This window comes from Ichthyophthirius multifiliis, assembly GCF_000220395.1.
Source record: "Ichthyophthirius multifiliis unplaced genomic scaffold scaff_1120509251133, whole genome shotgun sequence".
Taxonomy (NCBI): domain Eukaryota; phylum Ciliophora; class Oligohymenophorea; order Hymenostomatida; genus Ichthyophthirius; species Ichthyophthirius multifiliis.
Genome location: NW_004086173.1, coordinates 52,326 through 69,330, shown reverse-complemented (window position 1 = coordinate 69,330; position 17,005 = coordinate 52,326). Strand labels below are relative to the sequence as shown.

Genomic DNA, 17,005 nt, shown 5'->3' with positions numbered 1-17,005 from the left:
TTATATATAAAAAAAATAAGAACAAGATATTTAGTAAAAATAAATTGAAGTATTTGATCAATAATAGTTTGAATATTTTTAATTTTGGAAAATTAATATTAATTATAATTTTGATGATTTAATTAAAGATTTGTGAATATACTTATAGTTAAGCATTATTTTTTGTTATTATTATTAAATATATAAATATAGATAAATATATAATTTTAGATTAATGTAGATTTATTTATATAAATAATGTATTTTCTTATGTTTTAATTAAGATTCTATATAATATATTTTTGTTTTTTAAATTATTTAAAATTTTAATAAGTATAATAAACCTAATGTCTTTATTATTAATTAAAATCATTATTTTTAACATAAATTATAATAGATATTTCGTCTTATACAAATTTTATTTAATTTTGAATATTATTAATATTTAAAATATAAATATTATTTATAATTTTAATCATTAATAAAAATTATTTAATTTTTCTATTAATTATTATAAATCATTTTTTTGACAAAAAATAAATTTAGTATTATTTTCTTATTTAATTAATTTATTAATTTAATAACTATTAATTTTTTTTTTTGATTTTAACAAAAATAGAGAGAATTATTAAAATAAATTTATAAATAAATATTATTAATTATTAGAAAAAAAAATTAATATTATAATTTTAAGATAAAGAATAATAAATTTATTTATATAAATTAAAATATTGTTTACTTAAATAATTTATTTTCCAAAAATAACTTATATGAATTCGTTTATTATATAATTTTTTTTTAAAAATATAAATAAACAGAAATATTAGATTTATAAAATAATAGCAATAAGAAATAAATATCTAAATAAAAATAAATATTTTATATAAAAAACAAATTAAATCTATTAATAAAATATAATTTTAAAAATAAAAATAATATAACTTATAAAATATTATATTTTAAATAATTTTATTTATTTTGTTGAGTAATTAATAAAAATATAAATATATATATATATAATAACTCTATATTTATATATATATATATAATAAAATTAAATATTAAATAAAGAATTAAGAATATGTTTATGCGTTCTACGCTGAAAAAAACATTTAATGGCGATGTAAAAATTAAAAAAAAAATAGCCTTTTTTTATTTCCACTTTAATAAAAAATAATATGCAATTTTTTTTTAAACTAAAAAAATAAAATAAAAAAAGGCTGAAGAAGAAGCTAAAATACTAAAAGAAAGAAAACAAAAACTTGCTTAGAAAAGATTTGCTAAAGAAAGATTCTACATAAGCAAGTAAAAAAGAGAATAAAATTTTGGCTTTGATGCAAATTTTTAAGAAGGCATTAAAAAGGTCTACACAAAAAGGGCAAAATATGAAAAACTAAAAAAAGAATATGCAAACAATAATATTGAAATGATGCTTTTTGAAGAAGTATACTATTTATATATATACGTGTATATATTATTATATTTTAGGGAATAGATTTTAATAATCCATAAATAAACATTGAATGGCTCCCTTTACATTATTATGATGATGTTACAAACGAGTAACTTTTTGTAGATGGACATATTAATCTAGAAGAAGTATTTACAGACGATGACGGACTTCCTATTTAAGCAACAGGAAAGGCTATATATTTTGATGAAGAGACTAGACAATATAGTTGGTAAATAGTTGATATATTAGGTTACAATCAAAATAAAGGGAAATTTAGATGCGTATTCGAGAATGGGTAAAAGAAATTAATTCCACGTATTTATATCTGTTTTGATATTGAAGAAATGTAATAATTTGTCAAAAGAGTAGCTGTGGCTTTTTAAAAAAGATTATATGCAGACTCATTAATTAGGTTAAAGTTTTACATTTCTTCTATGCCAACTAATCATTTGAGTGAAGTTTCTCCAGAAATGAAAAAGAATTTCGAAAAATTTGTAAGAAATAAAACTTTTGAACATGCTGAACTTACTTCTCTTTTGATGGAAGTTTCTCAAGAATTTTCATTTAATATGAATGGTATTATTTTTGAAAAATATTTAAATGAACATTCTGAGTATATATTTATAGATTTAAATATTTATATATTTATATATATATTTATATATTTATATATTTATATATTTATATATTTATATATATTTTTTTTAGAGATTTAGTCCCACATGGACTTGTTTTACCTCCTAGAGATGATGATTTGTAAATTCCTTATAAAGGAATGCTTATGTTAGAAAAAGAAAAAGGTGCTAAAGATATTTATATGTTTTCTCCATATGAGATTTATGTTACTGAACCTAAAGATTTTCATGAAGTTTTTAAAGATTTTTGCCTGAATTCATTTTTGATTACTCCAGAGGCAATAAGAGCTCTTTAGGATATTAGAAATGAATGCAATAAAATATTAGAATATGAATTCTTTAAACTTAGTACTCCTTAATAACCTTATAGATTAGAAGCTTTTAAAGCTGAATAAGATTCCGAATATCATGAAATACTTAAGAAATTAAAAATTAATTGGATTCCTACTATTGAAAGAATTATTACTTAAGAATTTACTGGTTCTGAAAAAGGATGGCTAAATTTAAAAGAAAATAATCTAGTAAAACAATAAAATTAAATAATCTATATTAAAAAAAATATTTTATTTATAAATAATAATAATAGGATGTATATAATAATGGAAAATTAAAGAAATTCTTTAATTTAGTAGTTACTATGATGCAAGATAGTTTATTAACTTTATGTTAACGTTCATTTAAGAATTTCTATAAATACTTGTCATAATATGTACCTGAAAAAGTGGAAGTTTTAAGTCCTAATCATGTAATAAACTATTATAAAAACAATGTAATTATAAACAGTAAAGATTCTAATACCACATATTCTGTAAATGCCATAAAACCTTTGTTTGTTGTCGATTTAATGAAAAAAATCGAAGACAAAGAGTTCTTATATTCAACTAATGCAATAAATTTTGTATAAACAATATAGATGATTTATGATTAATTAATTGACGAACTTTCTAAGCTGCCTCATATTGAAAAAACTGTGATGTAGGATTTATTCAGGAAAGCTTCTTTATTAAAAGAAGTGTTTTTAAAAAGTCCTAAAAGAGATAATGGTTAGAATTATTAGTATGTCTCAAAAGAGGAATTATAGTTTGACGAAAATAAATGGGTAAATGAATTATTTAATATTATAAGTAAAGAAGCTGAGTAGTCTATTTAACCTTTAGAAGAATATTTAAAGTAGTTTGATCCTTATAAAGATTTGTTATTGTTAAATCCAGAAGAATATGTAAAACAATATGAAGACGGTGAGAATTAAAAAGAAATTAGTATCATTACAGATGAAATTGATTAAATATAATAAAAAGAAAAAAGCTTAGTTTCTTTAATGCCTGATGCTATTTAAGTTTCATATTTTCAAATAAATTGTTAGGATACTGTTAAGTAAAATATATATAATAAAATTAATAATATATATATATATATATATTTAATAATTATTCTTTTATTTTTATTCTTTATTTTTTTATATTTATTATATATTATTATTTATTTATATTTTTTTTTTATTTTTTTTAGTTATTTAGTGAATAAATATTAATAAATAATAAAATTGTTCATTGAATTAATTGCTAATAGAGCTAAAAATAAAACTATAGAACTCTATAAAGATATATACAGTTGTAGATAAATTATTACAAAAGCTCCAAATAATATAGAAGAGTTATCAGCTACACTCGAATATATGATGGGAGTTCCTATTGAATTAGAAAAATAAAAGAAAGAAATTGAGAAATCTATGGAATTGTATGATATTATGGAAACATATAATTATAAATTCACAGAAGATGAAATAAAGAAAAAATGGTAAGTTTTTGGAGGACCTAAAGATATTTTAAAGACTATGGAAGAATAAAAAACTAATTTAGAAAAAGAAAAACTAAAATTCAGAGATAGAATGATACATGAATAAGAGAATTTTAAAACTGAATTAGAAGATGTGGAAAGGTTTTTTATCAATAATTTCATTATTTTTAAATAAAAAAAAATAGAATTGTATAAAATTTCCATACATATACTAATATTAAAGATCATAGCACTGTAAGTGGACTTTCTAGAGATTTATATTAGAAAATAAAGGAATTTTAAGAAAGAGCCAAGAAATTTAATAATTAAGAAGAACTTTTTAATAAGGACATTACTGATTATTCACGAATTTAATAAATGAGAAAAGATTTTGATCCTTATTATAATTTATGGACTACTTCTAATTAAGTAAATATATTTTTTTTATAATTAAAAAAAATAAAAAAATAAAAAGTGGTTCAAAAATATAGAAATATGGAGAAATGGTCCTTGGGACGAATTAAATGCAATAGAATGCGAAAAATTTGTTGATGAAGCATTTAAAACGTACAATTAATCTATAAAATTTTTCAAAGAAAAAGACATATAAGGAGTTCTAAAAATCGCCTAAGCAGTAAAAAGTTAAGTAGATGCCTTTAGACCTCAAGTTCCTTTAATGGTTGCTTTAAGAAGAAATGGAATGAAAGAAAGACATTGGGAATAAATATCGGAAAAAGTAGGATTTAAAGTGGAACCAACGGAAGATTTTACATTTACGAAATTAATCGATATGGGTTTAATGTAACATTTACTTATTTGCGATGAAATAGGAGAAAGGGCAACTAAAGAATATAATATTGAATGCAGTTTGAAAGAAATGAAAGCTTAATGGGAAGATATTAAATTTGATTTAAAATAATTTAAAACATCTTTTGTAAAATTATATATTTCTTTATATATAGAATTTATTTATATATATATTAGATAATAAGAGGATATGATGATATAAATGCAGTTTTAGATGAACATATAGTAAATACTTAATCAATGTAATTTTCACCATTTAAAAAACCTTTCGAAAAAGAGCTTATTGAATGGAATGATTAACTTAAATTAATGAGCGAATTATTAGAAGAATGGGCTAAATATTAAATGAATTGGATGTATCTATAACCTATTTTTGATTCACCAGATATAGCAAAATAACTACCTGGGGAAACTAAAAAATTCAAATAGGTAGATTAGAATTGGAAACATATGATGAATTATACAAAATAAGTGCTCTAGGTTGTAAAAGTGTGCTAATTGGAAGGTTTGAAAGATAAATTAAAAGAAGGAAATTCTAATTTGGAGATAGTTTAGAAAGAACTAAATAATTATTTGGAGAAAAAAAGAGAAAGATTTGCTAGATTTTATTTCCTTTCGGATGATGAATTATTAGAAATTCTTTCCTAAACTAAAGAACCGACAGCAGTTTAGCCTCATTTGAGGAAAGTTTTTGAAAATGTACATGAATTGGAATTCGATGAAACTAAAAAAATGCATGCTATGTTTTCCGCAGAAAAGGAAAAAGTACCTTTTAGTAGAATCGTGGATCCTGTGCATAAAAATGTGGAAGATTGGATGAATGAAGTTGAGGAAATGATGAAAGAAAGTATTAGAGATAGTTTACTTCTTTCAGTTAAGGATTATGTTACTAAGTAGAGGAGTTAGTGGGTGCTTTGCCATCCTGGATAGTGTATTTTGAATGGAAGTCAGATTGTATGGACTGAGTAGGTTGAGTAATCTATAAAGGAAGATAAAGTGGCTGAGTTTTGGAAAAAATCTGAGAAAGAATTGCATGTTTTGGTTGATTTGGTAAGACAGAGACTTACTAAGTAGTAGATGACTACTATAAATGCACTTATTGTGCTAGATGTGCATGCTAAAGATGTTGTGTAGAATTTACTGGACAATCAAGTGAATGATATTGGAGCATTTGAGTGGATTTCATAATTGCGATATTATTGGGAATAAGACAATTGCAGAGTAAAATGTGTATAGACTAATTTCCCATATGGGTATGAATACTTAGGGAATACTCTGAGACTTGTAATTACTCCGTTAACAGATAAATGCTATATGACTCTAATGGGTGCTTTGAAATTAAATTTAGGAGGAGCTCCAGCAGGACCAGCTGGTACAGGAAAGACTGAATCAGTGAAAGATTTGGCTAAAGGATTGGCTAAATAATGTGTAGTATTTAATTGCTCAGATTCAATGGATTATTAGTAGGTGGCGAAATTTTTCAAAGGACTCGCTAGTGCAGGGGCTTGGTGTTGTTTTGACGAGTTTAATAGAATTAATATTGAAGTATTGTCTGTTATAGCTTAGTAGTTATTGATTTTATTTGGAGCAAAAGCTGATGGAAGAGAAATTGTAGAAGGATTTGAAGGAAGTGATATTAAATTAAAGCCTACTTTTTGCGTCTTTATTACTATGAATCCAGGGTATGCTGGAAGAACAGAATTACCAGATAATTTAAAGGCACTTTTTAGACCAGTGGCTATGATGGTGCCTGATTATGCGCTGATTGGGGAAATTATGCTTTATTCTTTCGGGTTTAAATTAGGGAGAGATTTAGCAAAGAAAATGGTCGTGACATTTAAATTGTCAAGTGAGTAGTTGAGCTCATAGGATCATTATGATTATGGTATGAGGGCAGTTAGAAGTGTTATTAATGCGGCTGGGTTACTTAAGGCTGCCGATCCTGATATGGTATATAAATATTATTTTCTATTTTTTATGTTTTTATTTATATTTATTTTAGGATGAGAATTAATTACTATTAAGAGCTTTAAGAGATGTTAATGTCCCAAAATTTTTAAAAGATGATCTACCATTGTTTGAAAATATTATATAGGATTTATTTCCAGGGGTTAGTAGACCGAAGATTGATTATGGGTAGTTACTTAATTCTATATAGAATTCTATTTAAGAATTTAATTTATAAGCTTAAGAAAGTTTTAATTAAAAAATCTTATAATTATATGACACTATTTAAGTAAGACATGGTCTTATGCTTGTAGGGCCTACTGGAGGTGGAAAAACTAGTAATATTAAAGTTTTATAAAAAGCTTTAACTAAACTTGAAAAATAAGGATTTTATAAAGTTCATTCACATACTATGAATCCTAAAAGTATTACTATGGGTTAATTATATGGTTAATCTAATGAATAAACTAGAGAATGGAATGATGGGTAGATATATATATATATTAATATTTTTTTTTTTCTTAATTTATTTATAAAATTTAAATAACGCAAAAAACGTTAACTTTTTTGATTTTGTTTTTAAATAAAAATTTGAAAAAAAATAAAATATAAAAAAAATATATTTATATATATACATATTAATTTTTTTTTAGTATTTTAGCTTATACTGTAAGAGAAGCTTGCAGAGATTAAAGTTCTGAGAGACATTGGATTATTTTCGATGGACCAGTAGATGCTATTTGGATAGAAAATATGAATACTGTACTTGATGATAATAAAAAATTATGTCTTAATAGTGGTATGATTTTAACTCTTACTCCTTATATGACTATGATGTTTGAAGTAGAGGATTTAACCGTTGCTTCTCCTGCTACAGTTTCGAGATGTGGAATGGTCTATATGGAGCCTATATCTTTAGGTTTAAAGCCTTTAATTAAGAGTTGGATGAATACTTTACCTTAAAAATGTTTGGAAAGGAAGAATATTGTGAGCAGTTTGGAAGATTTCTTTAATATATATCTAGATAAGACTGTAGCATTTTTAAGGGGATTTACTAAGGAGATTGTGCCTACTATGGATAATAATTTATGCTAGAGTCTTTTTAGAATTATGAATTGTTATTTCTAGAACTATAAAGAGACTGAAATAAAAAAAGTTTAACCGGAAGAAATTGATTAGTTGGAATAAATGCTGGAATCTTTGCTTATATTTAGTTTAATTTGGAGTATTTGTTGTACTGTAGATTATGAAAGTAGGGAAAAGTTCTCTTAGTTTATTCGAGAATAGATGATTATTCATAAAGCCAAATAATAATTCCCTAGTTTAGGATTAGTTTATGATTATTAATATGATTAAAAATTAAAAGAATTTACTCCCTGGAGTGAAAATTATAAAAATTTCTAAGTTGATAAACTTATATATAATGAAATTATGGTACCTACAATTGATTCTACTAGAAATATTTACTTAATGAAGTTACTTTTGATAAATGATTACCATGTATGCTTTCCTGGGCCTACTGGTACTGGTAAATCTTTAAATGCATACGAATTATTAGGAAATGGCTTAACAGAAAACTTCTAATATATTGCTTTGACTTTCAGTGCTTAAACTTCGGCAAATTAAACTCAAGATACTATAGATTCTAAATTGGAAAAAAGAAGAAAAGGTATATTTGGGCCTCCTATAGGAAAAAAATGTATTATATTTGTGGATGATCTTAACATGCCTAAAAAAGAAGAATACGGAGCTTAACCTCCTATTGAATTGATTAGATAATACTTTGATCATGGAGGATGGTATAATAGGAAAGATTTGTAATTTATGAGATTGGATGATTTAATTATATTGAGTGCTATGGGACCTCCTGGGGGTGGACGTTCGAATATTTCACCAAGATGTTTAAGACATTATAATACTATTTGCTATACTGATTTAGATGAAGGGATTATTAGGAGTATATTCTAAACACTAGTTAATGCATTTTTGGCTGTAAATATATAATTAAAATTTAATAAATATTTTATTTTTTTGTTTTTAGAAATTTAATGAATAGATAAAAGATCTTATTCCTGAATTAATTAATTCTGTATTAGTTACATATAAGAGGGTTAAAAATGAGCTTTTGCCAACTCCAAAGAAGTCGCATTATACTTTTAACTTGAGAGATATAAGTAAGGTGTTTTAAGGAATATGTAATGCTAGTGAAAAACATTGTTAAGAACCTGCAAGTATAGTTAAGTTATGGTATCATGAAAATATGAGAATTTTCCACGATAGGCTAGTTGATTAAGATGATAGGGATTATTTAAAGGAAATGTTAGCATCTTAATTTGGGAAGTTTAGCCTTGAAAAAGAGTAAATTTTAGACATCGAAAGGATAATTTTTGTAGACTTTTGGAACGGAAGAGAATCGGATTTCAGGCCATATATTTAAGTATCTGATTTGAAAGTACTTATGACGAAAATGGAAGAGTTTTAGGAAGAATATAACTAGAATCCCTAGTTTACGAAAAAAGGAAAATCATTAATGAAATTAGTGCTTTTCTTAGACGCTTGTGAACATATTAGCAGAATAAATCGTATTTTAAGATAACCAAAAGGTAATGCCTTGCTTTTGGGCGTTGGAGGTTCCGGAAGATAAAGTTTAAGTAAAATGGCAACTTTTATTGCTGGATATAAATTATAATAGATAGAAGTTATTAAAGGATATAGTATGAGATCATGGAGAGAAGATATAAAAAATGTAAAAATTTAATTATAAATTAATATATAATAAATAAATATACAATTACATATTTAAAAATATTAATATTTATATATAATATAAATTTATATGTATAATTTTTATTTAATTATAAATAGATTTTAATGATGGCAGGTGTAATTGATGAACCTGTTGCATTTTTATTTGTTGATACATAAATTATAAATGAGTAAATGTTAGAAGATTTAAATTCTATTTTAAACTCAGGTGATGTAACGAATCTTTATTAAGATAAAGATATGGAAGAAATAATAGATGCTTGCAAAAACGAGTGTATAAAAAGGAATTTATAACCAAATAAAATGAATATATTTTCACAATATTTACGTCGTGTTTGTAATAATATTCACTTAGTTATTGCTATGAGTCCTCTTTCTAATCTTTTCTCTACTAGACTTAGAATGTTCCCCAGTTTAGTTAATTGCTGTACATTAGATTGGTTCACAGAATGGCCAGAGGAGGCTTTATTGGGAGTCGGTAAAGGATAATTAATTGATTTTATTGATGAAGTTGGAATTTCTAATTAATAACTAATTTAATTAGTAGAAACTTTTAAGACTATACATAAGAGTGTGGAGAAAATCTCAGTTTAATATTAGTAAGAATTGAGAAGAATTAATTATGTTACTCCTACTTCTTATTTGGAATTATTGACGATGTTTAAGACTATTATGAAGGTGAAAAGAAAGGAGTTAAAAGATTCCATTACTAGGCTTAAAAATGGGTTAGATAGACTTATTGAAGCTAATATTTAGGTAGAAGAAATGCAAATTAAGCTTAAGGATATGCAGCCTCAATTAGAAGAAGCAGCTATTAAAACCGAGTAGATGATGACTTATATCGAAAAAGAATAAAAAGAAGCTGATATTACTTAAAAAATTGTTTCTGAAGAAGAAGCCATAGCAACTAAATAAGCTAATGAAGCACAAAAAGTAAAAGAAGAAGCTGAAAAATCAGTAGAAGAGGCTAATAAAATTCTTGATGCTACTCTAATAGAAGTTAGAAAATTAAAAAAAGACCATTTAGTCGAAGTTAAGTCTTTACCGAATCCACCAGCAGCTTGCATTACTATTTTAGGAGGAATGGTTATTTTAATGTAGGATGAAATTAAGAACAAAGGTGGTTAGATTATTGTTAGAAACGTGGAAGGGTAAATTGGAAAAAAAGAAGAAGATTATTTTGGTACTGCGAAAAAATACTTATTGGCAGATCCAGGTGAACTTCTTAGTTTATTACTAGATTATGATAAAGAGAATATTAATTAATAATATATTAAAAAATTAGAAGATAAAGTAATTATATATTAATATATATATAAATATAATATAAATATATATATATATATATATATATATATATATATATATATATATATTTATTTATTTATTTATTTATTTATTTATTTTCTTATAATTTTTTTATAAAATTTAAATAGATTCTTCATTAAGAAGATTTTACACCAGAAAAAGCCAAAACATGCTCTTTTGCAATTAAATATATATAAGCATGGATATAGGCAATGTACGATTTTAATAAAGTTTTTAGATAAACACAACCTTTGAGAGATAAATTAAATGCTATGGAAAAACTTGTAAATGAGAAAATGAGTGAATTAAGAGTTAAGAAATAAGCTTTGGAAGAAATTTAATAAAAAATAAAGTCTTTAGAAGATTCTTTTAATAAAACAGTAGAAGAAAAAGAAAGATTAGCTAAAGAAATATCTGAATGTTAATTAAAATTGGATAGAGCTCAGAAATTAACTAGTGGATTATCTGATGAAAAAGTGCGTTGGTCTAATGATATTAAATTATTATAAAGTAGGGAAACATTAGTTCCTGGAGATTCTGTTATAGGAGCAGGTATGGTGGCTTATTCTGGGCCTTTTGTAAGTAGTTATAGATAGATTTTAGAAAAAATGTGGATTCATAAATTAGATGAAGTACAAAAAATTATATATACATATATATAAAAAAATATAGATTGGTATTTTACATTCTGATAATGTTACTATGTCTAAATTTTTAGGAAAGCCTATATTAATTTAATAATGGAATTTAGCTGGTTTACCTAAAGATGATACTTCAATAGAAAACGGTATTATAATAGAATAATCAAGAAGATGGCCTCTTATGATCGATCCATAGACTTAGGCAAATAAATATATAAAAAATTTAGGTAATAACTAAGAAATATGTAAAATGGGAATCGATGTATGCAAAATGAGTGACTATAATTTAATAAAAACCCTCGAATTGGCCTTAAGAGGTGGAAAATGGGTTCTCGTAGAAAACGTAGGTAGAGATCTCGATCCATCACTAGAACCTATTCTTTTATAGCAATTCGTAAGAACCAGTAATGGATTAGAATTGACACTTGGAGACAAAACAATAGCCGTAAATTCCGACTTTAAATTATTTATGACTTCAACTAATCCAAATCCTCATTATTCCCCTGAAACTTTCGTTAAAGTATGCATAATTAACTTTGCGATTACAAAATAAGGAATGGAAGATTAAATGTTGGCAAAAGTTGTAGAATTAGAAAACCCTTAATTAGAATAAAAAAAGACTGAAATCGTCAAAAGAAATGCTGCAGATAAAAAATCTCTATATAATATAGAAGATGAAATCTTAAGAAGTCTATAAGCTAGTGATGATATTTCTGAACTTTTAATGGACGAAACTCTGATAAATACACTATAAAACGCTAAAAAATTTGCCGCAGAAATCAATTAAAGGATGCAAGACTCAAAATTAACTGAATAATAAATAGACTAGACTAGAGAAGGATATAGACCAGTCGCTTATAGGGCTTCTTTGTTGTTCTTCTGTATTTTAGACCTTAATGTAGTTGATCCTATGTATGAATATTCACTTTAGTGGTTTTCGAAATTGTTTGAAATGGGCGTGGAAAATGCTCCGGCATCAAAAGAACTTGTTTAGAGATTAGAAAATCTTAATAAGTATTTAACTTATTCACTTTATGAAAATATTTGTAGATCTCTTTTTGAAAAGCATAAACTGTTATTTTCTTTCCTTTTAGCCGTTTAGATTTTATAGGTATTTTTTTTTTTTTTTTTAAATTTATTTCATATATAGGGAGATAATAAAATGGATTTAGTAGAATGGAGATATTTATTAAGTGGTCCAACTGGAGATATAAAAATACTAAATAATCCAACATCTTGGGTAGATGAGAATAGTTGGGGTGATATGTATAGATAAATATATTCTATAGGCTAATTAGAAAACTTAAAGGATTTTGATAAATTCTTTATGAGCAATTCTGATTTATTTAAACCCTTATTTGACTCAACCAATCCCCACTTAGAGTCTTTACCAGAACCTTGGAACTCTTCCTTGAACGAATTTTAAAAGATGATAGTCTTAAAGGCCATTAGATCGGATAAAATAATACCTGCAATTGAAAAATGGATAGAAAGTAACTAAGGTAGGGAATTTATTATACCCCCTGTATTCGATATAAGTAAGGGCTATAAAGACTCATATTCTACGACTCCTCTTATATTCGTACTTTCTGCCGGTTCTGACCCAGTGGCTGACTTTTAACGTTTCTGTTAAGAAATGGACATGTAGAATAAAAACAATAGTATTTCTCTAGGACAAGGTTAAGGTCCAAAAGCAGAAAAAATGATAAAGGAAGCAACCTAAAGAGGTGGATGGGTGCTTTTATAAAACTGCCATTTGGCTATTTCGTGGATGTCCGAATTGGAAAGAATAGTTGAGGAGTTTAATGATAATATACATAAAGATTTTAGGCTTTGGTTAACGTCTATGCCTTCTAATTAATTCCCTATTTCGGTTTTATAAAATGGGGTTAAGATGACTTTGGAACCTCCTTAGGGTTTAAGAGCGAATTTAAGAAGAAGTTATGCAGGATTAAATGATAATTATTTAAATAACTGCAATAAAGTAGATTAATTTAAGAAACTTTTGTTCGGGTTCTGCTTTTTCCATGCTATTATTTAAGATAGGAGGAAGTTTGGAGCTATAGGATGGAATATTCCGTATGATTTTACTATGGAAGACCTTAATGTGTGTTAAAGGTAGCTTAAAATGTTATTGGATGAGTATTAAGAAATTCCTTACAAAGTCCTGAATTATTTGGGGGCAGAAATTAATTACGGAGGAAGGGTTACAGATGATAAGGATGTGAAATTAATTAAATCAATTTTAAGTAATTACATGAGACCTGAAATTTTGTAAGATGGATATAAGCTTTCTGAAAGTGGAATTTACTATTCTCCTTAGCCTGGGGAATATTCAGATTATATCAATTACATAGACAGTCTTCCTTTAAATCCGACTCCAGAAGTTTTTGGTTTGCATGATAATGCTGAAATTACTAATGCCTAAAATTAAACAAGGTCTCTTTTAGAAACTATCCTGTCCGTACAACCCAGAACTAGTTCCGCAGGAGGAGTTTCAAGGGAAGAAAAAATAGAATAAATAGCTACTTAGATATAGTAAAGAACGCCAAAAGAGTTCGATTTTGATGCTATTTTTACGAAATATCCAACTGATTATAATGAATCTATGAACACTGTGCTAATTTAGGAAGTTGTGAGATATAATAGGCTTTTATAAATAATGAATATATCACTTGTGAATGCTAAAAAAGCTTTAAAAGGACTAGTTGTAATGTCTGAAGATTTAGAAAAGATGACGAATTCTTTATATGACAATTAAGTGCCTTAACTTTGGGCAGCAAAAGGATTTTTGTCTTTAAAAAGTCTTTCTTCGTGGATTGAAGATTTAAATGAGAGGATTCTATTTTTATAAAATTGGATTGAACATGGAACTCCGAAAGTTTTCTGGATTTCCGGATTTTTCTTCCCATAAGCTTTTGTGACTGGTACTTTATAAAATTATGCTAGAAAGCATATTATTGCAATTGATAAAATCTAATTTAAATTTGATATAAAGGACGACATTTAATATATTGACATTAAGGAAAAACCAGATTTCGGGTGCTATATTTATGGAATGTATTTAGAAGGAGCTAGATGGTGTCATGAAAGCCATAAATTAGAATAATCTAAACCAAAAGAACTTTTCTGTAATTTACCTATGATTCATCTTGTGCCAGTAGAAAATAGAGTAATTCCAACTTCAGGTATTTATAATTGCCCACTTTATAAAGTAGTTTCTAGGGCTGGTACTTTAAGTACAACAGGGCATTCAACAAATTTCGTTATGTATATTGAATTGCCATCAGATGTTTTAGAATAAATTTGGGTTGTGGCAGGAGTAGCTGGATTTTTAGCTTTAAGATATTGATTATATAATAATATAAATTAGTATTTTTTTTATTAAATAAAGATATTTCTTATTTTATTATATTAATAAGATTTATTAATATATAAATATTTAATAATAAATTATTATTGTTATAATTAATATTTTTATAAATAATTTAAAATTTATATATAATAAATAATAATATAATATATATATAAAAAAAAATTAAAAAGAATAAAATTTTTAAAGTAAACATATAAATAATTTTTTTGTAGATATTTATATATTTATAGATATATATATATCAATATAAATATATATATATATATATATATAATAAATATATATTTTTATAATATTTATATATATAAATATTTTTTTTAATTTATTTTAAAATAAAAAATTAAATCATATATTTATTTTAAAAGAAAGATATTAATTTAATAAATACATATTATTTATTTTTAAATTTATAATAATCTTATATAAATAATTAAAATATATATTAATATAATATATATTATAATTATTATTTTTATTTTAATAATTTATTTTATTAATTTAATATCTATAATTTTTTTTAAAATAAAATATATAACAATTCATAAATATTATATCTTTTTTGCTTTTTCTTTAATAGTTATAATATATTTTTTATTTATTAAAAAAAAGTAATTTAATTATACATCTTTTTAATTGTAATTTTTTGTCGAATCTTTTTAAAAGTTAACATAATATAAAAAAATTTAAAATATTTTTTATTCTTTGATTTTATTTAAAATTAAAAAAAATATAATTGTCTCTTTTTTATATCATATATAAAATATATATTTAAATAAAAATGATTATTTTATTATTATATTTAATATTTGGTTTAATATATTCTCAAAATTGCATAACATTTTTAGACTAAGCAAAAACAATTTTGTAAATATAAGATTTATAATCATGCAATATAATTACATGGGATAATAAAATAATATTAGATTAATTAATAATATCTGGAACATTAAAAATAGATCATACATTATAGCAAGAATTAACATTAAATTTTAAGCAACTAGTAATTGGAATAAATGCTTTAATAGATATTAATGCTTAAAATTTTGCTATTTCTTTTTATCAAGTTGAAGTTACTCAAAAGACTTGTGATTTAACAGATACTTAAGCAGGATAAATAAACGCCATTGGACCTATTATTTATCCCTATAGAATAATAAAAAATATAAATGCAGGATAGAACTTTATTGAAATAGAAACTATTCCTAAATACGCATAAATTAATTAAAAGTTTTTAATTACACATGTTTAAGACTTTAAAGCAAATTAAAAAGAAATTGAAATATTTACTTTGTGGTCAGTAGATAAAAATAAATTATAATTTGTTGAAATTTTCAAAGACTCTTATGTTTTATAAACTTTATAAACTTTATAAACTTCCATATAGCCAGTATAATAGAAAATATATCCTTTAGAAAGCAATTTAATTACCTTTACTAAGTAATATGATTTGAAAATAAAAATATTAAATATTTTTTAATTTAATTTAAGAAAAATATATATAAATATTTATATATATATATATATAATATTTATATATATATATATATATATATATATATATTTATATATATATATTTTTACAAGCCTAAAAAATATATATATGAACTTAAAAAATATATTAATAAAGTGTATGCTTAAACTTAAGTTATGGTTCTTTTACAGGAGTTTTATTTAAGAATTTGCAAGGATTTTTACTTAAAAAAGGTTCAATAAACAACAGTATAATCCACGATACTACAGGAGATGAATTAAGAACATATGATCTCCGTTATCCTGTAATTTTAAGCAATAACTTATTTTTTAATTTGAAGTAATAAGTTATATTAACAAGTATATAAAGTTAAATAATCAAATAATCAAATACATTTATTAAATGTTTTTCTCATATTAATATTTCGACAGATTTCTTATTATAATAAGTATTCATTAGTAGTAATATAATAATTAATAATACAAGAATATAGCCTTAAAATTTGATTAACTAAAATACATTTATAAATACTTAAATTACACTTGGTATGAATATATAAGCTTTAGATATTCAAAACAATTATTTCATAAACAGCCATTTTTAAAGAGCTTCTTTAATAAAACAAATTTCTTTTTCGTTCAATTATTATATAGGATTTTAATTAATATTACCTTAAACAAGAAATAATTTAAAAATTCTCTCAAACACATTAATATATTAAGATAAAGCACAATAAGCTTAGTAAAATTATTTTGTTTCCATTTAAATTTTTGAAAATACCCTTTTACAAGCCCTATAAGTTTTAAATAACAATTTTTATAATTTAAAACCAGCAGCTTGCTTTAT

At 23.9% G+C, this 17,005-nt stretch overlaps 1 protein-coding gene across 1 annotated transcript, besides 23 other annotated features; it reads left to right on the top strand. All coding sequences in view use genetic code 6, as the record gives it.

Annotated features, from left to right (window-relative positions):
• Positions 1 to 622: 622 nt before the first annotated feature.
• Positions 623 to 694: a microsatellite.
• Positions 695 to 823: 129 nt separating this feature from the next.
• Positions 824 to 869: a microsatellite.
• A 100-nt stretch (positions 870 to 969) lies between these two features.
• Positions 970 to 1,041: a microsatellite.
• Positions 978 to 1,027: a microsatellite.
• A 364-nt stretch (positions 1,042 to 1,405) lies between the features above and the next one.
• IMG5_146630 (hypothetical protein) lies at positions 1,406 to 14,782 on the top strand (the record flags this gene model as incomplete). Its single annotated transcript, XM_004031078.1, has 15 exons — positions 1,406 to 1,423; positions 1,468 to 2,045; positions 2,141 to 2,588; positions 2,654 to 3,441; positions 3,577 to 4,005; positions 4,050 to 4,272; positions 4,319 to 4,777; positions 4,828 to 6,600; positions 6,653 to 7,083; positions 7,251 to 8,589; positions 8,639 to 9,343; positions 9,463 to 10,656; positions 10,800 to 11,303; positions 11,344 to 12,423; positions 12,463 to 14,782. 15 exons carry the CDS (start codon positions 1,406 to 1,408, stop codon positions 14,662 to 14,664), a joined length of 12,171 nt encoding a protein of 4,056 aa, XP_004031126.1. The 3' UTR covers positions 14,665 to 14,782.
• Positions 2,047 to 2,129: a microsatellite.
• Positions 2,047 to 2,131: a microsatellite.
• Positions 2,055 to 2,129: a microsatellite.
• Positions 2,365 to 2,411: a microsatellite.
• Positions 3,483 to 3,582: a microsatellite.
• Positions 3,501 to 3,571: a microsatellite.
• Positions 3,501 to 3,574: a microsatellite.
• Positions 3,502 to 3,564: a microsatellite.
• Positions 3,515 to 3,569: a microsatellite.
• Positions 7,179 to 7,217: a microsatellite.
• Positions 10,662 to 10,739: a microsatellite.
• Positions 10,737 to 10,769: a microsatellite.
• Positions 14,777 to 14,826: a microsatellite.
• Positions 14,792 to 14,843: a microsatellite.
• Positions 14,844 to 14,900: 57 nt separating this feature from the next.
• Positions 14,901 to 15,000: a microsatellite.
• Positions 15,001 to 15,147: 147 nt separating this feature from the next.
• Positions 15,148 to 15,192: a microsatellite.
• Positions 15,160 to 15,189: a microsatellite.
• An 843-nt stretch (positions 15,193 to 16,035) lies between the features above and the next one.
• Positions 16,036 to 16,064: a microsatellite.
• Positions 16,065 to 16,180: 116 nt separating this feature from the next.
• Positions 16,181 to 16,263: a microsatellite.
• Positions 16,264 to 17,005: the final 742 nt, after the last annotated feature.